The following is a 26,928-nucleotide window of genomic DNA, read 5'->3' as shown; positions in this document are numbered from 1 at the left end:
CAATCCTAGCAAAGGTCACTTTTTTGTTTGTTTGAGACAGAGTCTTCCTCTGTCGCTCAGGCTGGAGTGCAGTGGTGGGATCTCGGTTCACTGCAAGCTCCGCTTCCCAGGTACAAACGATTCTCCTGCCTCAGCCTCCCGAGTACCTGGGGCTGCAGGCGCACGCCACCACACCCGGCTAATTTTTATATTTTTAATAGAGACAGGGTTTAGCCATCTTGGCCAGGTTGGCCTCGAACTCCTGACCTCAGGTGATCTGCCCGTCTTGGCCTCCCAAAGTGCTGGGATTACAGGCGTGAGCCACCGCGCCAGGCCAACACGGCTAATATGCTTCATGAGCATGGACCCTATCTTCCAATCTGAAATAGAATTTCGGTCGTCCCTTACTTTGTATAGTTTTTGGCTCTATAAAACTTCCATACTTTATTTATTATGTATCCTGTCCCTCCCCCACCGCAAAATGTAAATTTGGTAAGGAACTTTTGATTTGTCCTCTGCTAGATCCCAGCGACGGAAAGCAATGAGCACACATTAGGCGTCCATTAAATTGATTTCACTTGTTGAATGAATGAGTTAGCGAAGCACTCACGGACTGACCATCAGGGGGCGTCAGAGAAACTGAATAGAGGCGGAAATGAAGAAAAAAGAATTACTCCGAACTTTCAGGCATGGTTCCGCGAGGTTTGAACTCGCTCGGCCACCGTAGTGCTTAGAGGCCGAAAAGGTGCAGCCCCTTCCGGGCTCTGCGGTACCGGACGACGGCTTAGGGATGTCGGAAATTGATCCTAGAGGTCCCAAGGTAGCCGCCTTGCGAAGCTGAGGCTCCAGCCGAGGGCTCCAGGCCTCCGACCAGCCCAGCAGTGAACCGGGCTGCCCGACGCTTCAGGGCTGGGAGCAGGGAGCGTGGGTCGCCATGGCGACGCCGGCGGGGCTGGAGCGCTGGGTTCAGGACGAGCTGCACTCGGTGTTGGGGCTGAGCGAGCGGCACGTCGCCCAGTTCCTGATCGGTACTGCACAGCGCTGCACGTCGGCCGAGGAGTTCGTGCAGCGCCTACGAGACACTGATACTTTGGATCTCAGTGGGCCGGCCCGGGACTTCGCCCTGAGACTCTGGAACAAGGTGTCGGCAGGGTGGGGAGGGGTCCTGTGATTTGTCCCGATGAGGCTGGCCTAACGGTCCATCGAGGAGTTAAGAAAGCTCAGTTCACAAGCACTTATTCTTTGTCCGTTGTCGCCTAGGTACTGTGCTAGCTGCTGGACGCCCAGCTCAGTGGAGAAGATTGAGGAGGGCTTAGGTGTGTCGGGTTAAACGCAATAGAACGGTGTTTTTCGAACTCTTAACATGCATCCAGGGCCCTTGTTAAAATGCAGATTGCGATTCAGTAGGGATCTTAGTTTCTGCATTTCTTTCTTTTTCTTTCTTTCTTTCCTTTTTTTTTTTTTTTTTTTTGAGAGACAGCCTCGCTTGCCCTGTCGCCCAGGCTGGAGTGCGGTCGTAAGATCACGGCTCACTACAGCGTCGATCTCCCTGGCTGAAGCGACCCTCCCATCTCATCTTCCCCAGTAGCTGGGACGACGGGCATGCGCCACCACCCCCGGCTAATATCTTTTATTTTTATTTTTATTTTTAGAGACGAGGCCTTGGTGTGTTGCGCAGGCTGGTCTCTAACTCCTCAGCTCAAGCAGTCCTCCTCTCTCAGCCCCGCAAAGTGCTGGGATTACAGGCGTGAGCCACCTTGCCCGGCCCCCCTCAGCTTCTGAACTTCCTTCCAGCCGTTTAATTAACAGAGGAGGCCCGGTGCAGTGGCTCACACCTGTAATCCCAGCACCCCAGAAGGCTGAGGCAGGAGGATCACTTGAGCCCAGGAGTTCGAGACCAGCCTGGGCAACATAGTGAACCCTCCCTACAAAAAATTTAAAAATTAATTGGGCGTTGTAGTGTGCACCTATGTTTCCAGCTACTTAGGAGCCTGAGGTGGGAGGATCACTTGAGCCCAAGAGGGACAGAGTGAAACCCTGTCTGTAAAAAAAGCCGAAAAGCTTGCCGGGCGCGGTGGCTCAAGCCTGTAATCCCAGCACTTTGGGAGGCCGAGTCGGGCGGATCACGAGGTCAGGAGATCGAGACCATCCTGGCTAACCCGGTGAAACCCCGTCTCTACTAAAAAATACAAAAAAACTAGCCGGGCGAGGTGGCGGGCGCCTGTAGTCCCAGCTACTCGGGAGGCTGAGGCAGGAGAATGGCGTAAACCCGGGAGGCAGAGCTTGCAGTGAGCTGAGATCCGGCCACTGCACTCCAGCCTGGGCGACAGAGCGAGACTCCGTCTCAAAAAAAAAAAAAAAAAAAAAGCCGAAAAGCTGTGGGCCCCATTCAGGATGATAAACATGGGGTGAAGCCATGAGGAAGAAAGAATGAAGGCTGATTAGCTGGTTTAAAACTAAGTAATTGTGCCCGGGTGCGGTGGCTCACGCCTGTAATCCCAGCACTTTGGGAGGCCCAGGCAACTGGATCATGAGGTCAGGAGTTTGAGACCAACCTGGCCAACATGGTGAAACCTCATCTCTACTAAAAATACAGAAATTAGTCGGGCGTGGTGGCAGGCGCCTGTAATCCCAGCTACTTGGGAGGCTGAGGCAGGAGAATTGCTTGAACCTAGGAGGTGGAGGTTGAAGTGAGCCGAGATCACGCCATTGCACTCCAGCTCCGGGTGACAGACCAAGACTCCATCTCCGTGGGCGGGGGGAGACTAAGTAATTGTTTAAATTAGGAACAGAGCTAGAGCTAAGTGGGAGGGCAGAGATCAGGAGTTGCTCAGACCTCCTTATCTTCCCCTCTACTGACAGGTACCACGAAAGGCAGTGGTAGAAAAGCCAGCGCGGGCAGCAGAGCGAGAGGCCCGAGCCCTGCTGGAGAAGAACCGATCTTATAGGTTGTTGGAAGACAGTGAAGAGAGCAGTGAGGAGACTGTGAGTAGGGCTGGAAGCAGCCTCCAGAAGAAACGTAAAAAGCGGAAACACCTCAGGAAGAAGCCTGAGGAAGAGGAGGAAGAAGAGGAGGAAGAGGCTTCTGAGAAAGGGAAGAAGAAAACAGGGTAAGTCAGAAGCAGGGCGAGAGAGGATGGGGCAGGCTGAAGCGTGCTTGATGCCCTTATTTAATCCCCTGGATGGGCTGCAGGGGGAGTAAACAGCAGACAGAGAAGCCAGAGTCAGAAGATGAGTGGGAACGGACAGAGCGTGAGCGCCTTCAGGACCTGGAGGAGCGTGATGCCTTTGCTGAGAGGGTTCGACAGCGGGACAAGGATCGGACTCGAAATGTCCTGGAGCGGTCAGACAAGAAGGTGAACAGGAGCAGCACGTTCTGTAAATCCCCAAGATCCCAGGGTGAAATGTGAGGTTGGCTGTGATTGCAGAGATGGTGATCTCTGGGAAGACAAGGGGCTTTCTCTAGTGAGATGTTCACCTCTGTGGGGAGAGATGAGGTGAGAGAAGCCCTGTGCATCCTGTGGCTAAGGCAACTCTCTACTGTATCTGCAATCGTACAGTTTCCTCACTGAGAGGGGACATTTTTTGTGTTAGGGTACATCTGAATGATCCTTGTGATTCTAGAGAGGAGCAGCTGTCAGTGTGGGGGCTCTTTGGCCTCACACCCCTCCATTCTTGTTTTTTTTTTTTTTCTAGGCTTATGAAGAAGCTCAGAAGCGCCTCAAGATGGCCGAGGAAGACCGGAAGGCCATGGTGAGTCCCAGGGCCCAGGGAGCCAAGATCAGAAGACAAAAGGGAAGACCTTCTGATAGAGTGGTTATGTATAGGGAGAGAGAATACAGAGGAAGCACGGTGTGGATGCTGATGGAGTGGTCAGGTCTCTAGAGGAGGGGCTTGGTTGTCAGGAGCCAGCTGAGGACAGACTTATGTTGTCGAGGGAAGGAGCCCTCTTAAGTTGTAGGGGGAAGGAGGCTACCCATAAGTCCTTGACTCTTAACTTTAGGATCAAACATACTCTATTAGTGAATGAAGTCATGAGCTTTCCCTATTCCTGAGTCCTAATGAGATGTGAGGCAGCTGGAATGTTGTCAAGAAGGTTGCTGGAGGACAGGGGCAGGGCAGCAGTCCCACTGTACAGGAATATGCTAACCATTCAGCTTAGGTACACCATCTCCAAATACCTTCCCACCACCTAATTCTTGCACCCCTTATATGGCTTTGTGATCTCCCTGTGTCTTCTCACTGGACAGGGGCAGAGCCCTCATAATTCATAAACTGGACTTTTTATGGTATGAAACTAGGTAGGGTAAGCTGTTTTCCAAAGGCCTGGTCTTGTCAAGTAAAGTCACACTTAGATTCCCCAATAGAATTTTGAGACACTTCGAGCTCCTTTTTTTTTCTTACCTTTTTTCTTTTTTTTGAAATGGAGAGGGGCACACGCTGTCCTGTCGCCCAGGATGGAGTGCAATGACGCGATCTCGGCTCACTGCAACCTCTGCCTCCCAGGTAGCTGGGATTACAGGAGCACACCACCACACCTGGCTAATTTTTTTTATCTTTAGTAGAGACGAGGTTTCACCATGTTGGTCAGGGTGGTCTCGAACCCCTGACCTTGTGATCCACCCACCTTGGCCTCCCAAAGAGCTGGAATTATAAGCGTGAGCCACCGTGCCCTGCCTTCTTTTTATTTGTTTTATTTTTAATTTTTATTTATTTATTTATTTTTGAGGTGGAGTCTCACTCTGTTGCCAGGCTGGAGTGTGGTGGCGTGATCTCAGCTCACTGTAACCTCTGCCTCCCTGGTGGAGGAATCAAGTGATTCTCCTGCCTCAGCCTCCCGAGTAGCTGGGACTACAGACCCGCACCACCACACTCGGCTAATTTTTTGTATTTTTAGTAGAGAGGGGGTTTCATCATGTTGGCCAGGATGGTGTTGATCTCTTGACCTTGTGATCTGCCCGCCTTGGCCTTCCAAAGTGTTGGGATTACAGGCCTGAGCCACCACGCCTGGCCCTTTTTACTTTTTAAATTTTATTTATTTATTTATTTATTTTTATTTATTTTTTTGAGACGGAGTCTCTCTCTGTCCCCAAGGCTGGAGTGCAGTAGTGTGATCTTGGCTCGCTACAAGCTCTGCCTCCCGGGTTCATGCCAATCTCCTGCCTCAGCCTCCCGAGTAGCTGGGACTACAGGCGCCCGCCACCACGCCTGGCTAATGTGTTTTGTGTTTTTTTAGTAGAGACAGGATTTCACCGTGTTAGCCAGGATGATCTTGATCTCCTGACCTTGTGATCCGACCACCTCGGCCTCCCAAAGTGCTAGGATTACAGTCGTGAGCCACCACGCCCAGCTTTTTATTTATTTATTTTTTTGAGACAGAGTTTTGCACTTGTTGCCCAGGCTGGAGTACAATGGCATGATCTTGGCTCACTGCAACCTCTGCCTCCCAGGTTCAAGCGATTCTCCTGCCTCAGCTTCCAGAGTAGCTGGGATTATAGGCATGAGCTATCTCGCCTGGCTAATTCTGTAGAGACAGGGTTTCTCCATGTCGGTCAGGCTGGTCTTGAACTCCTGACTTCAGGTGATCCACCTGCCTCAGCTTCCCAAAGTGCTAGGATTACAGGTGTGAGCCACCGTGTGCCTGGCCTACTCTTGAAGGTCTCTCCTGACCAATTTATCTCATATCTCTTCCTGAAATTGACTGTGGTTAGGCTTCTGAGACATCTCAGTGCAGTTGTAGTGGTGGTGGTGGTACTGTTTTGGCCTGAATTTAATTTTTCTTCTTTTTTTCTTTCTTTTTTTTTTCTTGAGACGGAGTCTCGTTCTGTTGCCCTGGCTGGAGTGCAGTGGCATGATCTCGGCTCACTGCAACCTCTGCCTCCCGGGTTCAAGTGATTCTCCTGCCTCAACCTCCCGAGTAGCTGGGACTACAGACATGCACCAGCATGCCCGGCTTACTTTTGTATGTTTAGTAGAGACGCGGTTTCGCCATGTTGGCCAGTCTGATCTCAAACTCCTGACCTTAGGTGATCCATCCCCCTCGGCCTCCCAAAGTGTTAGGATTACAGGCATGAGCCACTGTGCCCAGCTGTAATTTTTCTTTTTCAATTACAAAAATATTTAAGCACATAGGGAAGTTGAAAGAATAGAAAAAAGAACACTCATATACACTATTCAGTTTGAAAAATGGTTAATACTGTGGGCAATATTTGCATTGTCTTTGTAAATGTGGTATGTTCTTTTCAGATCATTTAAGAGTCTTAGACATCATAGCATTTTATCTCTAAGTACATCAGTATGTACCTGCTAAGGATAAAGACATTGTCCTCTAAAATCAGAATGCTCTTGTCACAGTCAGGAAGTTAAACAGCAATTCTTACGTATCAACTAAGATCTCTGTACAATCAAAGATTCCCTCATTACCCCCAAAATAACTTTAATGACTGCTTTTTCCTAACAATGCAGTCAAGGTTCATGCATTGCATTTGGTTATTAGATTTTAAGTTTGTTTCTCTCTCTCTCTGTCTCACCTTGCAGTGTCCTACATTCTGGATTTGTCTGATCCTTATCTTATGGTGTTAAGTACTTCTCTGCCCTGTGCTTTCTTTAAAGCGGCAATTGGGTCTAAAGCTTGTCTACACTCAGATTAAACAGTTGTGGCAGGAACACTTCTTGGGCAGTGATGTGCACTTCATATTATGTCATATCACGGGGACATGCTATCCAGTTGTGTATCTATTAGTATTGATATCCTTTCTACCAATAGCCTTTCATCGAATGCTTTTAGCAGCCACTGGTAATCCTTTCCTGAACATGTTATTTTGTTGGGGATTGCAAAATGGTGATTTTTTGATTCTGTCATTCCTGTTACATGTATTGGCTAGAATTTGTCTATAAAGAAGAGCTTTTCCTTAACAACTAGGAACAAGCTACAGTTCCTTCTTAAAAACCAGGGTAAATGTTTGTTTCCTTTTAAATACCAACTTTTAGAGTAAGGAGTTTGGTGTAACAGTCATTTCACTGGAGACAGATTTTTTTTCCCTTGTTTTTTGTTTGTGTGTGTCATGTTGGATCCAAGAATTTTTATTTTTCAGTATTTTATAATCTCACATCATTATTCTTTTTAGTGCTCAAATTGCTCTGATTTTTTACCCATATTAAAAAAAAATCTATCTTCCTCTTCCATTGAAGGAATATTTGACTGTGGTACTTAGATTAGGTCGTGATCATAAACTGCATTTTAAGTCTTTACAGAACAAACAAGAAAAGCCAAGCAACTAAGTAGAACCAGGCCCCTTAAGGGTAAAACACTAGAGGGCTTTTTTTTTTAACATGGAGTTTTGTTCTTGTCGCTCAGGCTGGAGCGCAGTGGCGTGATCTAAGCTTACTGCAACCTCCGCCTCCCGGGTTCAAGCAATTCTCCTGCCTCTGCCTCCCAAGTAGCTGGGATTACAGGTGCCCACCACCGTGCCCGGCTAATTTTTGTATTTTTAGTAGAGACGGGGGTTTCACCATGTTGGCCATGCTGGTCTCGAACTCCTGACTTCAGGGGATCCACCCGCCTCAGCCTTTCAAAGTGCTGGGATTGCAGGTGTGAGCCACTGCGCCCGCCCGACCACCAGAGGGGCTTTGACCTTGCAGTAGAGGAAGTTGGGATCACAGGGAAGATGATGTTGTCATAGTGGGAGGACTCCTGGCAGGAAAGGGCCTTACAGATATTGCCAGTTTTCTGCTGTCATCCATAATGTGTGCTGAAAAGTTTGTATCAAAGGTAAATGTGTAGAAACTAAGTGACACATAGCATGGTGAAGAGAGGTTAGTACCAGAGAGCCAAACATCCCTGATTACATTTGCCTTACAGAAACACTCTGATGCTGTAGTCCTACCTTTTTATAATCAGTTTTTCTCTCTTCCTCAAACTATAGTCATACAGTTTAAGACCAAGGAACATCTAACTGGGGCTGAAGATTGCCTCCTGTTGGCACCCCCACTGGTTTCTATCTTTGTCTAAATTGTTTTTGGTTGAGTCCTGTGCTTCTAAATACTGGATTAGCCTTTTATTTTCCCCCTTTCCACTAATTTGAATAAAATGGCAAGAGTAAAATAAAGCTATGCAGACATCTCCCTGATGTATCTGTTTTAACAAAGGTGATAATGCTGCCCAGGGGACTTTCCAGCTGGATTCTGCTGCAGGAAGATAGGGTGTGGCGTCAGTATGTAGCATCCAAAGAGGCCCAGATTTGAGTATGTCATTGTTTTGGTTGTGCATTGCAGAGGGAAGGTGGAGGGTGCATCCTTAGGTTCTCATGGCCGCCTGTCAGGGAATTTTTCCTTTTTAGGGATTGGTAGAGAAAGGGGTTGCTGCTCCAGCAAGATAAGGATTCGACTGTCCTTTCCCAACTCAGGTCCCTGAGCTGCGGAAGAAATCTCGCCGAGAGTACCTGGCTAAGCGGGAGCGAGAGAAGCTTGAGGACCTGGAGGCGGAGCTGGCTGATGAGGAGTTCCTTTTTGGGGATGTCGAGCTGAGCCGGCATGAGCGGCAGGAGCTCAAATATAAGCGGCGAGTGCGGGATCTCGCCCGGGAGTACCGGGCAGCTGGGGAGCAGGAGAAGCTGGAGGCCACCAATCGCTACCACATGCCCAAGGAAACCCGAGGACAGGTGAGGCGAAGCGGCATCTGCTTCAGCCTTGGTCCCTAAGACAAATTGCAGGGAAGGCTTCAGGGGACTGGGCAACCCCTGGGTCAGCCCCTTTCTTGCCTTGCCTTTCCTAGTGGGCAGTGGGTGGGGGTAGTTATGGGAGGAGGGGGGTGGGCAGAGAGGACATCCTCTGTTTTCGAGTCTTCACATATCCCCGCTCTCTGTAGCCAGCCCGAGCTGTGGATCTAGTGGAGGAGGAATCAGGAGCCCCTGGGGAAGAGCAGCGGCGCTGGGAAGAGGCGCGGCTTGGGGCAGCATCCCTGAAGTTTGGGGCCCGAGATGCTGCCTCTCAGGAGCCCAAGTATCAGCTGGTGCTGGAGGAGGAGGAGACCATTGAGTTTGTCCGGGCCACTCAGCTCCAGGGTGATGAGGTAAGAGGAGAGCTGGGAGATATTCTGAGAAGGACCCGAAGCGAGCTATTTAGCTCACATCTCCTCCTCTTTCCTTAGGAGCCATCAGCTCCACCCACCTCAACTCAGGCCCAGCAGAAAGAGTCCATCCAGGCTGTCCGCCGCAGCCTCCCGGTGTTCCCATTTCGAGAGGAGCTCCTGGCTGCTATTGCAAATCACCAAGTCCTCATCATTGAAGGCGAGACAGGCTCAGGGAAGACCACCCAGATCCCGCAGTATCTCTTTGAGGAGGTACAGTCATCTCACCCTTCAGCTTGCCAGGGCACCTGGCATCAATGTCCTCATTCCTATCAGTGCTCCTTTTACATTGCATTTTTAGTAGTCACTTACCCATCTTTTCCACTAAATTGTGAAATTCTTGAGAATAAAGACCATACCCTTTTCACATTTCTGTTCTCACTTCCTACATTCATTTCATTCAGGTTAGAAGGACGGGTAGGTGGATAGGTGGAGTGGGACATGTGTGTAAATGTGGACCTCCCTGTACTCCAGCCTGGCCAAAAAACAAGAAGTTAAAGGACTATTTTCTTGTCTTTTTGATCGTTTTTTTTTTTTTTTTGGAGATGGGAGTCTTGCTGTGTCACCCAGGCTGGAGTGCAGTGGCACGATCTCGGCTCACTGCAACCTCTTACTCCTGGGTTCAAGCAATTCTCCTGCCTCAGTCTTCAAAGTAGCTGGAATTACAGGCATGTGCCACCACACCTGGCTTATTTTTTAGTAGAGATGGGATTTCACCATGTTGGCCAGGCTGGTCTCGAACTCCTGACCTCAAGTGATCCAGTCGCCTCAACCTCCCAAAGTGCTGGGATTACAGGCATGAGCCACTGTGCCTGGCCCCGGCCCTATTTTGGAGGCTCTTGCTCTGATGCCCAAGCTGGAGTGATGTGGCACCATCATGACTTACTGCAAGCTGGAACTCCTGGGCTCAAGAGATCCTCCCACCTCAGCCTCCTGAGTATCTGGGAGGTGCACACCACCATGCCCATATTAAAAATTTTTTGTTTTTTTGAGGTGGAGTCTCGCTCTGTCGCCAGCCTGGAATGCAGTGGTGCGATCTTGACTCACTGCAACCTCCACTTCCTAGGTTCAAGTGATTCTCCTGCCTCAGTCTCCCGAGTAGCTGGGACTACAGGTGCATACCACTACACCCAGCTAATTTTTATATTTTTAGTAGAGATGGGGTTTCACCATGTTGGCCAGGATGGTCTCAGTCTCCTGACCTCATGATCTGCCCACCTTGGCCTCCCAAAGTGCTAGAATTACAGGTGTTAGCCACTACACCTGGCCTGAAATTTGTTTTGTTTTGTTTTGTTTTTTGTTGTTGTTGAGACAGACTCTTGCCCTTTTGTCTAGGCTGGAGTGTGGTGGCATGATCTTGGCTTACTGCAACCTCTGCCTCCCAGGTTCAAGCGATTCTCCTGCCTTAGCCTCCCAAGTAGCTGGAATTACAGCCATGCACCACCATGCCCGGCTACTTTTTTGTATTTTTAGTAAAGACAGGGTTTCACCATTTTGGCCAGGCTTGTCTCAAACTCCCAACCCCGGGAGATCCGCCTGGCTCGGCCTTCCAAAGTGCTGGGATTGCAGGCGTGAGCCACTGGGCCTGGCCAAAGTTTTTAATTTTTAATTTTTTTGTCATACTACGTTGCCCAGGCTGGTCTCGAACTCCAGAGCTCAGGCAATCCTCCCACCTCAGCCTCCCAAAGTACTAGGATTATAGGCGTGAGCCACCGTGCCCAGCCTTCCTGCTTTTTACCTTAGCTGACTCTGCCTCAGCTAATCTGTTCTTTTCCAGCTCAAGTCTAGCAGAGCCGTGAACTTAATTACCCAGAGCTAGGTGAGGACCCCCTTTGAGGGCCCTAGGTCTGTCATCCTATCTATTTGCCCTTCTTTTCTGGTTTTCAGCATCTGTCTTTTCCTCCTTTTCTCCTATCTGGCTTTTACAACTTCTTTCTCTGAATTGTACCTGGTCCCAGGGGGCATATTTAGCAAAGGGTAAACCTCTTCTTTCTTCCTTGTCATTCAGGGTTATACAAAGAAGGGTATGAAGATTGCCTGCACCCAACCCCGGAGAGTGGCCGCCATGAGTGTAGCCGCCCGAGTGGCCCGGGAGATGGGTGTGAAGCTTGGGAATGAGGTGAGATTTCTAGGGAACTGGGGGTAGAGACTGGGGTCTGTGACTCAGTCTACACTGCCCTCAGGTCCCTACAGCAGAAGTCTTGGTGCTGCCCCACTTCACCTTTCCCCAAGTTCCTTTCAGGGCACACCATCCAACACTTGGTTGCTAATGGTTTCCCTTGACCAGGTTGGCTACAGCATCCGCTTTGAGGACTGCACATCAGAGCGAACTGTCCTCCGCTACATGACAGATGGGATGCTTCTCCGGGAGTTCCTCTCTGAGCCTGACCTTGCGAGTTACAGGTACATACAGGGCCCTCATCTCCCATGAGAGAGCTGCCCACACTCTCTTCCCCCTGTGCTGCCGCCTCCCTCCCACTCAGTTCTCTCCTGGATCTCTAACCTCTGGCTTTTCTCTCATTTCTTGCCACCCAGCCAATTCAGCCATTGTCTTCTGATTAATCCACCAGTTCTTATATCGTTATGGTTCAAACGGTCCTTGAACTGACCTCCAGGAACCACGGAGATGGGGCTGGAGGATAGAAGAGATTGTAGAGAAAGCCTCTTCTTCTTTCCCCATTCATCTCCAGGGTTTAGAAAACAACCAGGATAGCATAGCATTGCTGCGGAGGCTTGAAATGCCATGTGAAGACCATTTGAAAACACTTGGAATGCTCAGCTTAGAGGGAGAAACAGGAGAGGCATCCTGGTTCCCTCTAAATATGTGAAGGCTGTTACATGGAAAGAAGGATGAGACTTGGTTTATGTAACCCTACAGGATATAGCTAGGAGCCATGGGGAGGTTACAGGGAGACAGATTCCAACTCAATACCGATGGCTGAATAACCCTCAGAGTGTTGGAGATTGCAGGGCCTGTCAGAGTGGTTGGACTCTGGATCTTGGCCCTCCACACAAGTCTTGGGTAGCTTGGTCTGTGAATAATGAGCTCTTAGTGCTGGAAATGGCCAAGCAGAGGTTGGTTGAACATGTGTTGAGGGGGAAAAGGGATTCACGAATGTGCTGGGGTTGGGGTCAGGCCAGCTGAACAATATGTGCCCTTTTGACTCTTCAGAGGCTGTGAATTTCTGGCCCTGGAAGATCACAGTGGAGTGATTGGACAGATAGGATTTTATCCTTCATATCCCTTGCAAAAAATCTCTGAGAACCCATGGAGAGCCAGCCAGTGCAAGAGGGCCTGATGCAGATATTTTTGCCCATCGAGCCAGCCTGCTTTGTGGAATGACTGGGGGCTTCACCATCACAGTTAGGGTTAGGGACAAAGAGTTGAGGTCAGAGAGGTGGGTAGGGGAAGATGAGGATGAGTTCCTGAGACTTGGCTGCCACCCAGAAAAGCCAAAAAATAAAGCAAAGAGAAAGAAGGTGTTATGCACATAACTGAGTTAGGAGGAAACCAGGGAGCATGCAGAGTCCTCTGAGAGTTGGGGTAGAAAGGCTTAACTTGCTCCTCTCTGCAAAAGAAGAATCCTTCTTAGCAGGTCTCCCTCTGTCACCCAGACTGGAGTGCAGTGGTGCAAGCTCAGCTTACTGCAAGCTCCGCCTCCCAGGTTCATGCCATTCTCCTGCCTCAGCCTCCCGAGTAGCTGGAACTACAGGCGCCCGCCACCACACTCGGCTAATTTTTTTTTTTTTTTTTTTAAGTAGAGACGGGGTTTCACCGTGTTGGCCAGGATGGTCTCAATATCCTGACCTCGTGATCCACCCTTCTCGGCCTCCCGAAGTGCTGGGATTACAGGCGTGAACCACCGCACCTGGCCTCTTTTTATATAGAGTGTCGCTCTGTCACCCCGGCTGGAGTGCAGTGGCTCAATCTTGGCTCACTGCAACCTCTGCCTCCCGGGTTCAAGCGATTCTCCTGCCTCAGCCACCTGAGTAGCTGGGACTACAGGTGTGCGCCACCACACCTGGCTAATTTTTTTTGTATTTTTAGAAGAGACAGGGTTTCGCCATATTGGCCAGGCTGATCTCAAACTCCTGACCTCGTGATCTGCCTGCCTTGGCCTCCCAAAGTGCTGGGATTACAGGTGTGAGCCACCGCACCCAGCCTAAAGCATATCCTTCAACTTTTTCTAGTAAGAGAAGCTACTGAGTCTAAGCAGACTCTTGACTGAACTAGACAGTATGTCTAACTTGTCCTGGCCTCAATGCAGCCTCTACATCTTGGCTTCTATTGTCTGCTGAGGCTGGGATAGGTTGCAGATCATGGGTCCCTGGCCGCCTCTGACTTTCTGTTGGTCTTACATAACTGGGATGGCTGAGTTCTCCTTAGAGCCCCCTCCGTCAACAGTCATTCTTGAGCTCTTTGTGTCCATCACTCCCCTCTCGTCCAGGGAACCCTGGTGTCTGATACTGCATTGCCCAGCGCTCCTCCCTCATTGCTGCCCTATTCCCTCCCCAGTGTGGTGATGGTGGATGAGGCTCACGAACGGACCCTACACACAGACATTCTCTTTGGATTGATCAAGGATGTTGCTCGCTTCCGACCTGAGCTCAAGGTCCTGGTGGCTTCAGCCACACTGGACACTGCCCGTTTCTCCACCTTCTTTGATGACGCCCCTGTGTTTCGAATCCCCGGACGCAGGTTTCCTGTGGACATCTTCTACACCAAGGTGCTACCTCAGGGAGGATGGGCTTAAGTCTGTGGCAGAAAAGCTGAGGCCTTTGGAGACAGTTATCCCAAGGAGGGAAAGATGGAGTGGAAGGTCCAAAGGGGAACTAGGATAAAGTATATGTTGAACTGGGAGGAGAGGAAAGGTTTGCCTAAGCAGGTGGCCCTCCTGTGACCCCATCTCTTTCTGCTCTCCAGGCTCCAGAGGCTGACTACTTGGAAGCTTGTGTTGTATCTGTGTTGCAGATCCACGTGACCCAGCCCCCTGGGGATATCCTGGTGTTCCTGACAGGACAGGTGCCTGACATGGTTGGGAGAGGGGAGGATGTATCCCAGGGGAAGACGGGGCCGGCATGTTGGCCTTCTGTGACTCTGGGATCCCTGCTGCTCTCCCCACCCTCTATCCAGGAGGAGATTGAGGCTGCCTGTGAGATGCTCCAGGATCGCTGCCGCCGCCTGGGCTCCAAAATCCGGGAGCTCCTGGTGCTGCCCATTTATGCCAACCTGCCCTCTGACATGCAGGCCCGTATCTTCCAGCCCACGCCACCTGGGGCACGAAAGGTCAGTTGGAGAAACCCACACTCTTCACCCCTGTGCTTCCCACAACTAGTAGTGAAAAAGCTGTGTGCCTGCCCCATGCAAGGTGAGCCCTGGGCACTGCTGCACACAGCTGAGGAGCAGTCAGTCCTTTGTCCCTGGGACTGAAGGGAGGAGAAATATGGTGTGAACCAAGAGAGAGCCAAATATGTGATCTGGAAAGTAAGCACAGTAGATTCAGTGGAGAAGGGAAGTCCTTGATGTGCCAGGAGGTGGGATTTGATATGGACCTTTAAGAGAAATGGCTGAGGTCGGCCAGGTGCAGTGGCTCACACCTATAATCCCAGCACTTTGGGAGGCCGAGGTGGGCAGATCACAAGGTCAGGAGATCAAGACCATCCTGGCTAACATGGTGAAACCCTGTCTCTACTAAAAAAATTTTTCAAAAATTAGCTGGGCATTGTGGCAGTCGCCTGTAGTCTCAGTTACTCGGGAGGCTGAGGCGGGAGAATGGCATGAACCCAGGAGGCGGAGCTTGCAGTGAGCTGAGATCGTGTCACTGCACTCCAGCCTGGGCGACAGAGTGAGACTCCATCTCAAAAAAGAAGAGAAAAGGCTGAGGTCAGGCATGGTGGCTCACGCCTGTAGTCCCAGGACTTTCGGAGGCCGAGGTGGGCGGATCACTTGAGGTCAGTAGTTCAAAACCGGGTTTGCTAACATGGTGAAACCCTGCCTCTTCTGAATATACAAAAATCAGCTGGGGGCCAGGCGCGGTGGCTCAAGCCTGTAATCCCAGCACTTTGGGAGGCCGAGACGGGTGGATCACGAGGTCAGGAGATCGAGACCATCCTGGCTAACACGGTGAAACCCCGTCTCTACTAAAAAAATACAAAAAACTAGCCAGGCGAGGTGGCGGGCGCCTGTAGTCCCAGCTACTCGGGAGGCTGAGGCAGGAGAATGGCGTGAACCCGGGAGGCGGAGCTTGCAGTGAGCTGAGATCTGGCCACTGCGCTCCAGCCTGGGCGACAGAGCGAGACTCTGTCTCAAAAAAAAAAAAAAAAAAAAATCTGCTGGGCGTGATGGCGTGCGCCTATAATCCCAGCTGTTCAGGAGACTGAGTCATGAGAATCGCTTGAACCCGGGAGGAGGAGGTTGCAGTGAGCTGAGATTGCCCTACTGCACTCCAGCCTGGTGACTGTGCGAGACTCCGTCTCAAAAAAGAAAAATGGCTGAGAAGTTATCAGAGGAAGGCCCAAAGTATGTTTGAGGTCAGTGTGAGCTAATAGGCTTAGTGGGAGGTTCATATGGTGAAGGAGTAGGAGACAAGGCTAGAAACAATTTGGGGCTAAGATTAGGGAGAGCCTTTGATGACAGGAGAGTTTGGACTTTATTTATTTTTCTTTTTTGAGACAGAGTCTCGCTCTGTCACCTAGGCTGAAGTGCAGTGGCAAGATATCGGCTCACTGCAGCCTCTGCCTCCCAGGCTCAAGTGATTCTTGTGCCTCAGCCTCCCAAGTAGCTGGGATTACAGGTGTGTACCACCACACCAAGCTAAATTTTTTTTTTTTTTTTTTTTTTTGAGATGGAGTCTCACTCTTGCCCAGGCTGGAGTGCAGTGGCGCCAACTCTGCTCACTGCAACCTCTGCCTCACAGGTTCAAGCGATTCTCCTGCCTCAGCCCCCCTAGCAGCTGGGATTATAGGCGCCCTCCACCACGCCCAGCTGATTTTTTGTATTTTTAGTAGAGATGAGGTTTCGCTATTTTGGCCAGATTGGTCTTGAATGCCTGACCTCAGGTGATCCACCCACCTTGGCCTCCCAAAGTGCTGGGATTATAGGCATGAGCCACCGTGCCCGGCCAACACCCAGCTAATTTTTAGTAGAGACGGGGTTTTGCCATGTTGGCCAGGCTGGTCTTGAACTCCTGGCCTCAAGTGATCCACCTGCCTTGGCCTCCCAAAGTGCTGGGTTACAGGCATGAGCCACTGTGCCCGGCGAAGTTTGGACTTTAGACAGCTGAGTAGCAATCAAAGGATTTTGAGCAGAGATTTAACTTTCATTCAACAAATATTTAATGAGTTCCTTCTGTGTGTCAGGTACACAGGGGTTGATGATACAGTGATGAACAAAACAAGTCCCTAGCCTAACAAACTTGCACTTGTGGTCTATTGGGGAAACAGTGGATGCATAAATACATAATGTCAATTTGTGGCCAGTGCTATGAAGAGATACAAGGTAGCACAGCAGGATGGAACTTGACTCTGAGGGGTGGGAGTGAGGACTGGCATGAAGGTATTTTCCTTGAGGTGTAGTGAGGGCCTCTTCAGTAAGGGGAAAGTGGAACAGAGACCCAAACCAGGTGAGGGAGGGAGCCAGGCTGATACCTGTGAGAAGAGTGTGCCAGACAGAGGGAACAGCTGATGCAAATAATCCAGTGAGGAGTGCACTTACGTGGGCAGAGCAAAGCAGTGTGCGAGAGGAGTGAGGGAGGTGGTGGAGTGCTAGCAGATGAGGTCAGAAAGGCAGCTGGGGTAGGTGATCCAGGCTTTTAAGGGGCTTGGATTAAATTCTAGAGTAGGATAGGAAGCCACTGAAGGATGGGGAGTGATGTGACAGGTTTGTATTTTAAAAGGACTGTCCTGGATGCCATGTGACAGAGGGTAGGGGCAGAAGCAGGGAGACGTGTTAGGAGGCTCTTACAGGAAGTGTTGTGTGAAGATGAAAGCGGTGGTGGGGAAGATGGGGCAGGAACTTGAACACCCCCATTTCCCAACCCCCCCCCCCAAAAAAACCCTAAATCCTCTTCTCCATTTTCTTTCCTCCTATGGCCCTGCTATCTCCCAGCCCCCGCTTCCCTCTCCCCTGTCTTTTGGACTTGTTCCCTGCTCCTGACCTTGAATACTAATTCCTTCAGCTCCTGCCCCTTACTGCAATTGCTTCACTACTCCTAACTTTCCAAGATTACTTTTTCTGGGTAACTAGGTAGGTGGGGTCAGTGGGTGACCCCATATCCTCTCACTCAGGTGGTTGTGGCAACGAACATTGCTGAGACATCACTCACCATCGAGGGCATCATTTATGTGCTGGATCCAGGGTTCTGTAAGCAGAAGAGCTACAACCCCCGCACAGGCATGGAATCGCTCACTGTCACACCCTGCAGCAAGGTCAGCCTGGGAATGCATGGGGGTGGGGGAGGTGGAGTTGGCCCACAGAGAAGGTCCAACTCAGAAGCAGAGTGGGGGCTTCCTAGGGAGCGGGGATGAGCAGTTTGCATCCTTCCAGATTTCTTGTGTAAATACTGCCTTTTCTCTTTTCCCTGACCAAATTGTCAGCCAGCCTGCTCTCCTTTCTTTCCAGGCCTCAGCCAATCAGCGAGCTGGCAGGGCAGGTCGAGTGGCTGCAGGGAAGTGCTTCCGCCTGTATACTGCCTGGGCCTATCAGCACGAGCTTGAGGAAACCACAGTGCCTGAGATCCAGAGGACCAGCTTGGGCAATGTCGTGTTGCTGCTCAAGAGCTTAGGTGATTGGGCTACCTGAGAGAGGAGGGAGGGGCTGGAGTCACTGTCCTTTGAAGGGACTGTGTTCCATCTGTCACACCTCTCTCTAGGGATCCATGACCTAATGCACTTTGATTTCCTGGACGCTCCACCATATGAGACACTGCTGCTGGCTTTGGAGCAGCTGTATGCTCTGGGAGCCCTCAACCACCTTGGGGAGCTCACTACGGTGAGTTGGGGGGCAGCATGGCTTGGGGCAGCATGATAGGGGTCAGGATGGCTCCAGGGGCCCCTGTAGTAGTAGTGGGAAACCTGAGGGAGGACTGGGCTCAACTCTCTCTCTCCTCTCCCTAGTCTGGTCGAAAGATGGCAGAGCTGCCGGTGGACCCCATGCTGTCCAAAATGATCTTAGCCTCTGAGAAGTAAGCCCTCCCCTCCACCTGGTCCCCCAGCACACATACTGGCCAGGCCTCCTCTTGTCTCTGGGGTCCTCTTTGTCTTTTTCTCTTCATCATATTATCCTTTAACACATAATAAATTATTAGATAACTCTGATTGCCCTCTTTTGAGGCCAACAAGGGTAAGACACTTGATCCTATCCTTGATTCCACTGTGCCTGGCCCCTTGAGGAACTTACTCATTCCTAAGGTTTGAAACTAGAACATTTAATGTAGCTGTGGAGGGACGACCTTTAAATGCCATTCCTCTGCTGTCAGAGATCTTTTCCAAATGCACATAGTGAATGCACACTTTCTGCAGAAGCCTCAGAAGTCCCCAGTGTTTCCTGCTCCTGCCTCCATGGATGTCCCTCCTTTGTGACTGTGTTTCATCTATGGCCCCTACCTCCTTGACCCCCAGGCTGCTGCCAGAATCTATCTGCTGGCTGCTTTGTAGCCATTAGGCCAACCAGCCTTTTCCACATGAGGAAACATCCATCACACAGTGATCACTCCCCACTCCACCATATCTGTTCCTATGTGTCTTGCTTTGAACTCATGCTTTCCCCTTCCTGTCCCAGGTACAGCTGTTCAGAGGAGATCCTGACAGTGGCTGCCATGCTCTCTGTCAACAACTCCATCTTCTACCGACCAAAGGACAAGGTCGTCCATGCTGACAATGCCCGTGTCAACTTCTTTCTCCCTGGTGGTGACCACCTGGTTCTGCTAAACGTTTACACACAGGTCACTGGGCTTGGGTGAGTGGGAATGAGAGACACCAGGGGACTTTAGTCCTACTGTATACTTAACTGTCTCTCCTTTCTTTTTAATCCTTTTCCCAGTGGGCTGAGAGTGGTTACTCTTCCCAGTGGTGCTATGAGAACTTTGTACAGTTCAGATCAATGCGCCGAGCCCGGGATGTGCGAGAACAGCTGGAAGGGCTCTTGGAACGTGTGGAAGTTGGTCTCAGTTCCTGCCAGGGGGACTATATCCGTGTACGCAAGGTCAGCATTTCTTCAGCCTCCTGCTCTCCACCCCCAGTACCTTCCCAGGAGCAAGCTTCTCTAGGGGCATGCAGCCGTTCCTCCAGCCTGAGAGCATGCCCTCTTCCCCTTGTGTATGACGGTGTCCTCCCAGGGCCCTTTCTTCCCCAGACCACTGAAGGTTCATTCCTGGGAAGTTCTTCATGCATTCCTTACCTCTCTAGTTTTCCTGAAGCTGGAATTAAAAAGGTAGTGAGCTCTTAGGGTCCCCAGATGTCTGCCTTTTCCATTGATTTTCTTTCCTGCCTGCTCCTTAGGCCATCACTGCTGGTTACTTTTACCACACAGCACGGTTGACTCGGAGCGGCTACCGCACAGTAAAACAGCAGCAGACGGTCTTCATTCATCCCAACTCCTCCCTCTTTGAGCAACAGCCACGCTGGCTGCTCTACCACGAACTTGTCTTGACTACCAAAGAGTTCATGAGACAGGTGAGGACAACATCCTGTGCCCACACAGGTGGAGACTATGTAGAGAGATGGTATCCTGACAAGCTAAGAACCCAGGTTCAAGTTGCTGGGAGTGGTACAGAAAGAGGAAGGTAGGGTAAAATAGAAAGACATCCTTTTTTTTTGTTTTTGTTTTTGAGACTGAGTCTCGCTCTATTGCCTAGGCTGGAGTGCAGTGGCGCAATCTAGCCTCACTGCAACCTCTGCCTCCCGGGTTCAAGATACTCTCATGCCTCAGCCTTCCAAGTAGCTGAGATTACAGGTGCAAGCCTCAATGCCTGGCTAATTTTTGGTATTTTTAGTAGAGATGAGGTTTCACCATGTTGGCCAGGCTGGTCTTAAATGCGTGCCTCGGCCTCCCAAAGTGCAGGGATTACAGTTGTAAGCCACTGTGCCCAGCCCAAAGACATCCTTTCTAACAGGTGTCAGCATCTTCCAAGATCTGAGAACTAGACATTTATTCAATACATATTTGAATGGCTACTGTATAGGTGCTGGGGCTATAATGAACAAAGCAGAGTGTCTCTTGTCTCACAGAGTGTACCTTGTCTATGTTCTAGGCTTTTCTTTTTTTTTTTGAGACAAGAGTTACACACTCTAGTAGCCTACGCTGGAGTGCAGTGGCACAGTCTCAGCTCATGCAATCTCTGCCTTCCGGTTTCAAGCAATTCCCCTGCCTCAGCCTCCAGCTGGGTTACAGGTGCCCACCACCACGCCCAGCTAATTTTTGTATTTCTAGTAGAGACAGGGTTTCACCATGTTGGCCAGGTTGATCTCGAACTCCTGACCTCATGATCCGCCCGCCTCAGTCTCCCAAAGTGTTGGGATTACAGGCGTGAGTCACCACGCCCAGCATGTTGTTCTAGACTTTTCTTAGGAATAGCTTATTTGGTATCTTGAATAACATATAGAGGTGTATCTGCCCTTTGGATATATAATAATAGAGCCAGGCACCTTTACCCCTAGCCCTGCAGTCAAAGAGGAAAGATAACTTTTGACCACACGCATGAGGATCTAGGTTGGGGCTGGGCATAGTGGCTCATTCTTGTAAACCATCCTAGCACTTTGGGAGACCAAGGCAGGATCCCAGCACTTTGGGAGGCCAAGATCAGCCCAGGCAACATACTGAGACCCCATCTATACAAAAAATTAATGGGGCACTGTGATGTGTGCCTGTAGTCTCAGCTACTTGGGAGGCTGAGGCAGAAGGACTGCTTTGAGCCTGGGAGGTCGAGGCTGCAGTGAGCCATGATACGCCACTGCAGTCCAGCCTGGGCAACAGAGCAAGACCCTGTTTCAATTTAAGAAAAAAATAATAATACACAAAAGATCTATGTTGGAAAGAAGAGAACTCCATTGATCTTTTCTCTCCTCCTAGGTACTGGAGATTGAGAGCAGTTGGCTTCTGGAGGTGGCTCCCCATTATTATAAGGCCAAGGAGCTAGAAGATCCCCATGCTAAGAAAATGCCCAAAAAAATAGGCAAAACACGAGAAGAGCTAGGGTAAGAGAAGGACGTAAACAGAACCTGTGACACCAGCTCCTTTTCCTTCTATACATTATTTAATACCTATTAAATAAAATTATTTTTGGAATAAAGCTTGTGGGAATATTTGGGATCTAGAGAAAGTGATACATGAAATTCTATCTCATATAGTCAGTTAAACTTTATTATTTACAAGTTAAATTACAGAGCAGCTTTACACAGCATGAGATGGAAAGGAAGGCAGGAGAGAAAAGAGAGGAAGCTGGCTCCTGAGATTCTTGGCTGCCTCCACCTCCTTCTCTTGGGCTTAGCAGTCTTCAGTGCTGCCCCCACTCAAAGGTCAAGGATCAGGGCTTGGAACACAGGTTTAAGTCAGGTTCTGGCTCTGACAGCCCCAGGGCCACCAGGGCTCCCACTAGCAGCTTCTTCACAGGCGTTGGAGGTGAGTGTGAAGGCATCAACTGCAAGGAGAAAGGTTAATGCCAGTTGCGGGAGGCACACAGATGTTCTACCCTTCACCCTACCCAGCCCTACCTAGGACTCACTTTATCTAGACGATGGCGACAAATGAGGCCACTGGAATTCAGGTAGAAAGTGGAGTAGGCATCATAGGTCCTGGGGAATACAGGGAGGCTTACTGAGGGAGAAGGTGACTGGTCCCAAAGCTGAATTCAAGCATTTGTTTAAACGTGTAGTCTCTAAATTCTGCTACATATTAGATCACCTGGGCAACTTACAAACATCTCAGTGCTTAGGTTGTCCCGTCTCAATTAAATCAGTGTTTGGCATCAATATTTTTTAACGATCCTTGGGCATTTCTACCATGCAGCAGTTTGGGAACTGCTGTTAAAAACTTATATCCAATGTTTGTGGCTGAGCCTAACATTTTATTGCGATTCTACTCCCAGGCAGAAATTTACCAGGTTGTAAGGCTCAACATAAGAGACAGGACTTTTCATTTGTTCAGTACTTTTTTTTTTTTTTTTTGGTGAGACGGTTTCACTCTCACCCAGGCTGGAGTGCAGTAATGTGATCACGGCTCACTGCAACTTCCGCCTCCCGGGTTCAAGTAATTCTCCCATCTCAGCCTCCCAAGTACCTGGAACTACAGGTGCACACCACACACCTGGCTAATTTTTGTATTTTTTGGGTTTTACCATGTTGGCCAGGCAGTTCTCCAACTCCTTACCTCAAGTGATCCGCCTGCCTCGGCCTCCCAAAGTGCTAGCTAGCATTACAGGCGTGAGCCACCACACCCAGCCTGTTCAGTAAGTATTTGAGTACCTACCATATCCTAGGTACTGTATAGGAAGAAACTGAAGCTCAGATGTTTTTCTAATATACTGAGCCTCTGTTATTTTTTTTTTTTAACATTAACATAAACTAAACAAGATCCCTGTCCTTATACAGTCAAGTCAGGATAGGTCAAGGGTTGTCTGGGAGACTAGATCATCTGTAATCTCAGCACTTTGGGAGGCTAAGGCAGGCAGATCACCTGAGGTCAGGAGTTCGAGACCAGCCAGCCAACATGGTGATACCCCGTATCTACTAAAAATACAAAAATTAGCCAGGTGTGGTGGTGCGCCAGTAATCCTAGCTACCCAGGAGCCTAAGGCCGGAGAATCGCCGGAACCCGGGAGGTAGAGGCTGCAGTGAGCTGAGATCACGCCACTGCACTCCATCCTGGGTGACAGAGTGAGACTCCATTTCAAAAGACAAAAAAAGAGGGAACTGATTATAGTTTGGGTCCTTTCTCATTTCTCTCTTACCGGTAAAGCTCGTCTTTGTCACGCTTGTAGAACCGCAGAAAGAGCAAGTGGACAGGCAGCCCTACGAGCCGCCACCGTGCTTGCAGGGTCCAATTCTCAGGGTGGCGGGTCAGTTGTAGAACCTCCAAACGAAGCTGTGTAAAGTAATTCCAGGCCAGGAAACGGCAGAGGGTCAGTGAAAGAATGTACCATATCCGGCCCCTGTGAAGAAGGGATGGGAAATAAATCTCATGATGGCAGAATTAGAAAAACAAACTGGCTTCTGTCTAAGAAATGGGGAAGAGCCGTGAGAAGCAATCTAGGAACTTCTCTGGGAAGTGGAAAAGGTCTTGTGTATAGCTTTGGGTGCTTTTCCTCCCCAAGGCCCTACCTGTGCCCCAATTCTCACTTGGTACGTATGTTGAGGATCTCATTGATGAATTCCACATCCAAGGAATACAGACTGTAGTCGTGGGACTGAAGGAAGAGCTTGGGAAGCTAGGTGGAAGAAGATGGCATCAACCCAGTGGGAAAGAAAAGATAATCCTATTTTTCAGTTTTCTATTTTTTCTTTTTTTTTTTTGAGATGGAGTGTAGCTCTGTCACCCAGGCTGGAGTGCAGTGGTGTGATCTTGGCTCACTGCAACCTCTGCCTCCCAGGTTTAAGCGATTCTCCTCCCTTAGCCTCCCAAGTAGCTGGGATTACAGGCACCTGCCGTGCCCAGCTGCTAATTTTTGTATTTTCAGTAGAGATGGGGTTTCACTGTGTTGGCCAGGCTGGTCTTGAACTCCTGACCTCGTGATCTGCCTGCCTCGGCCTCCCAAAGTGCTAGGATTATAAGTGTGAGCCACTGTGCCAGGCCCAGTTTTCTATTTTTAAGGCCTCCTTACTCCTGTCTTGGAGTGAAAGATCTCATCCCATGATTAACCTCCCTTAACCCAAAATGAGGAACATTTTCTTTTTCTTTTTTTTCTTTTTTTTTTTGAGACAGAGTCTCACTCTGTTGCCCAGACTGGAGTACAATGGTGCTATCTCAGCTCACTGCATCTCCTGGGTTCAAGTGATTCTCCTGCCTCAGCCTCCTGAGTAGTTGGGATTACACGTGTCTGCCACCATGCCTGGCTGATTTTTGTATTCTTAGTAGAGATGTGGTTTCACCATGTTGGCCAGGCTGGTCTTGAACTCCTGACCTCAGATGATCCACCTGCCTCAGCCTCCAAAAGTGCTGGGATTACAGCACTTCGAGTTACCGTGCCTGGCTGGAACATCATTTTCTCAGGAAAACGTTTATAATACATTTCTATGCCTGCCTCATGGTTCCAAAAAAGAATCCAGTTGACTAACCCCCTACCTCCAAGGATTACTGACATCCCTTCCCACTGTAGATGACGGCCACTTTTGCACTGACTTACCTCTTGTCTCAGTCTCTCATACATGACAGACAGATGTTCCTCCATACTAGGATCTCCTGACGGGGTGGCAGGGGAAGGGTGGGCAGTTCCAGGGACTTGGAAAGGTATCCAAGCCCCAGGATAGGGGCAGGGAGGTCCCTCAAAAAGGCTTCTAAGCCCGTCCAGGCAGCCGCTATGCAACTCAGGTCCTGGTCCCTCCTCCCCCTTTCCTGGAGGGAGAACCACCCATGCTGAGCTGAGGGCCTGGATCTGAGGGAGAGGTAGTGGGGGAACCTGGGGAGGACGCTGGGTGGGAAGGCGCGGGGGCAGGGGAGACCAGAGTAGAGGAGAAGATGGGGAAGTGGTTGTCGTGGAGTGGGGCCAAAGGGGTGGGAATGGTAGAGTCCCTGGATAAAGCTGGTCCTAAGGAGACAGAACAAAAGGGAAAAAGATAAGAATCCACTTGCCTAACACCCCTTCATCCCTTGGATGCTCAACAGGCTTCCAATACCTATTCCTCCTGACAGAATGGATGGAATTACTATAGGAAAAAAGGGATGGATTCATCTCCATCTCTACTGAAAACAGGAGGAAACCATTTTATTATTTTGAGATGGAGTCTCGCTCTGTCGCCAGGCTGGAGTGCAGTGGCGCGATCTCAGCTCACTGCAACCTCTGTCTCCCGGGTTCAAGTGATTCTCCTGCCTCAGCCTCCCGAGTAGCTGGGACTACAGGCAAGCGCCACCACCCCCAGCTAGTTTTTGTATTTTTAGTAGAGATGGGGTTTCACCATGTTGACCAGGATGGTTTTCATCTCTCGACCTCGTGATCCACCGCGACTGGCCAGAATTCCTTGATTCCAACACTGGACCGGGCGCGGTGGCTCACACCTGTAATCCCAGCACTTTGGGAGGCCGAGGCGGGCAGATCACGAGGTCTAGGAGTTCGAGACCAGCCTGGCCAATATGGTGACACCCCCGTCTCTATTAAAAACACAAAAAAATTAGCCGGGTGTGGTGGCTTGTGCCTGTAGTCCCAGCTACTCGGGAGGCTGAGGCAGAAGAATCGCTTGAACCCAGGAGGCGGAGGTTTCAGTGAGCCGAGATGGTGCCACTGCACTTCAGCCTGGTTGACAGAGCGAGACTCCGTTTCAAAAAAAAAAGATTCCAAAACGGGGGGCAGTTTCACCTCTCTTATCTCAAGAATCATGTAATACATACTTGATGAGCGAACGAATAACAGGTTTTATTGTACTGTGGATTAAATGCTGTGGCCTGTACGTCTCCATGATTAAGTGTGCGAGGCAAATGTACAGAGAAAAAAGAATATCCAGCTGAAGCTAGGAATCTGAATTCTAGTTCTATCATGTACTTTAGGCATTCTCATTCCCTATGCCTCCGCTTCCTACAAATGTCCTATAAACCAGGACAATAAAACCTCACTGAGTTATGAGGCCTATATGAAATAATGAATGTAAACAAAACGTAGCGACCTAGAAAGCAGTACATAAATGGAAGCTATTATCATTTTGGGCCCCTTTAACGACAGACACAACCTCAGGAGACAGTTAAAGGCTGGCCTTCATTCTCCTGGGTTTACCGACGTTGAAACTGCAACGGGAGGTCACCCAAAGTCAGGCCTCACCCGAGTCCCTCCGCGCCCAAGGAACCACCCAGGGGACCGTCTCACTCCAGGGAAGGCGGGCGGCCCGCTCGGGTACCTCGGTCCCCAACGGTGTCCCAGAGGCGCCGTCTCTGCTGGGGGCGTGGCCATCTTGCCAGCCCCGGCGCAGGGGCCCGAAGCGGGTGGACACTGGCCGGCCTTCCTGCCAGGACCGCTCTCCGAGTGCAAGACGCGCGGGCTGCTGAGGGCGCCCTGCGGGTCTGGTCTGGGCCGAGGAACTCCGGGACGGCGCCGCGGCCGGGCTGCGAATCTCTCCGCCCCTGCCCTTCAAATCACCTCTAGGCACAGGTAACCGCGGAGAGTCGGGCGCAACGCAGACGCGCCCCGCTGCCTGGCCTTGACCCCGCCTGTCCGCCCTCAAACCTGGGAGGACCGAAGTCCTTACGCGCCAGGCCCGGCAGCGCCTCCCGCCCGCTCCCGCGACCCCTAGCCCGTCCACGCGCTGCAGAGCACAGGTGGGAAGGGGCGGCGGGTGTCTCTGCGCCTGCGCGGAACCCAGCGCGCGCTCCGCCCCACGCACCGGCTCTGAGGAGGGTCTCTCCCCGCCCCCTCTCCTCCCTCCCGCTTCTGCTCCGCTCTCACCTGGGGTCGAGCCTGGTAGGCGCGGAGGCAAGGGCCGAGACGCCGGGCCGCACCCCGGCTGGGCTGGTACATGATCTTCCGGGAGTGGAGAGGGAGCCTCCTGAGTCCGACCTCCGGCCTCCTCACAGGGGTGAGCGCGCCCCGGAGCCGGCTTCGTGAAGGGGAAAGGAGGCCGGGGCGGGGGGGGGAGGGGGGAAGGGGCTGAGGGAGGGAAACGGAGATGTCGCGCGCTTGCGCACTGCG

General features: G+C 50.6%; 2 protein-coding genes across 3 annotated transcripts; one reads left to right on the top strand and one right to left on the bottom strand.

Annotated features, from left to right (window-relative positions):
* The first annotated feature begins 660 nt into the window (after positions 1-660).
* LOC112622359 (pre-mRNA-splicing factor ATP-dependent RNA helicase DHX16) lies at positions 661-21,419 on the top strand. 2 transcript variants are annotated; one of them, XM_025381908.1, is made up of 20 exons: positions 661-1,120; positions 2,842-3,089; positions 3,173-3,335; positions 3,676-3,732; positions 8,385-8,639; positions 8,846-9,049; positions 9,128-9,319; positions 11,115-11,225; positions 11,394-11,509; positions 13,623-13,833; positions 14,031-14,129; positions 14,241-14,393; positions 17,393-17,533; positions 17,727-17,889; positions 17,977-18,095; positions 18,221-18,288; positions 18,885-19,047; positions 19,146-19,307; positions 19,604-19,777; positions 21,174-21,419. In XM_025381908.1, exons 1-20 carry the CDS (start codon positions 914-916, stop codon positions 21,300-21,302), a joined length of 3,135 nt encoding a protein of 1,044 aa, XP_025237693.1. In that variant the 5' UTR covers positions 661-913; the 3' UTR covers positions 21,303-21,419. The 2 variants fall into 2 exon arrangements, with proteins under 2 accessions (XP_025237693.1, XP_025237694.1); XM_025381909.1 differs by having other exon boundaries at positions 711-799.
* Positions 21,420-21,441: 22 nt separating this feature from the next.
* LOC112622363 (uncharacterized protein C6orf136-like) lies at positions 21,442-26,915 on the bottom strand. The gene is given in 7 exon segments (XM_025381916.1): positions 21,442-21,741; positions 21,826-21,895; positions 23,050-23,250; positions 23,438-23,526; positions 24,442-24,843; positions 26,141-26,680; positions 26,683-26,915. Coding segments are annotated over 7 exon segments (1,491 nt in total). The 5' UTR covers positions 26,758-26,915; the 3' UTR covers positions 21,442-21,627.
* Positions 26,916-26,928: the final 13 nt, after the last annotated feature.

The sequence above is a fragment of the Theropithecus gelada genome, chromosome 4 (genome assembly GCF_003255815.1).
Source record: "Theropithecus gelada isolate Dixy chromosome 4, Tgel_1.0, whole genome shotgun sequence".
In the NCBI taxonomy this organism is placed as follows: domain Eukaryota; kingdom Metazoa; phylum Chordata; class Mammalia; order Primates; family Cercopithecidae; genus Theropithecus; species Theropithecus gelada.
Note: the sequence above shows the minus strand (reverse complement) of the source record. Positions and strands in the feature narration are given on the sequence as shown.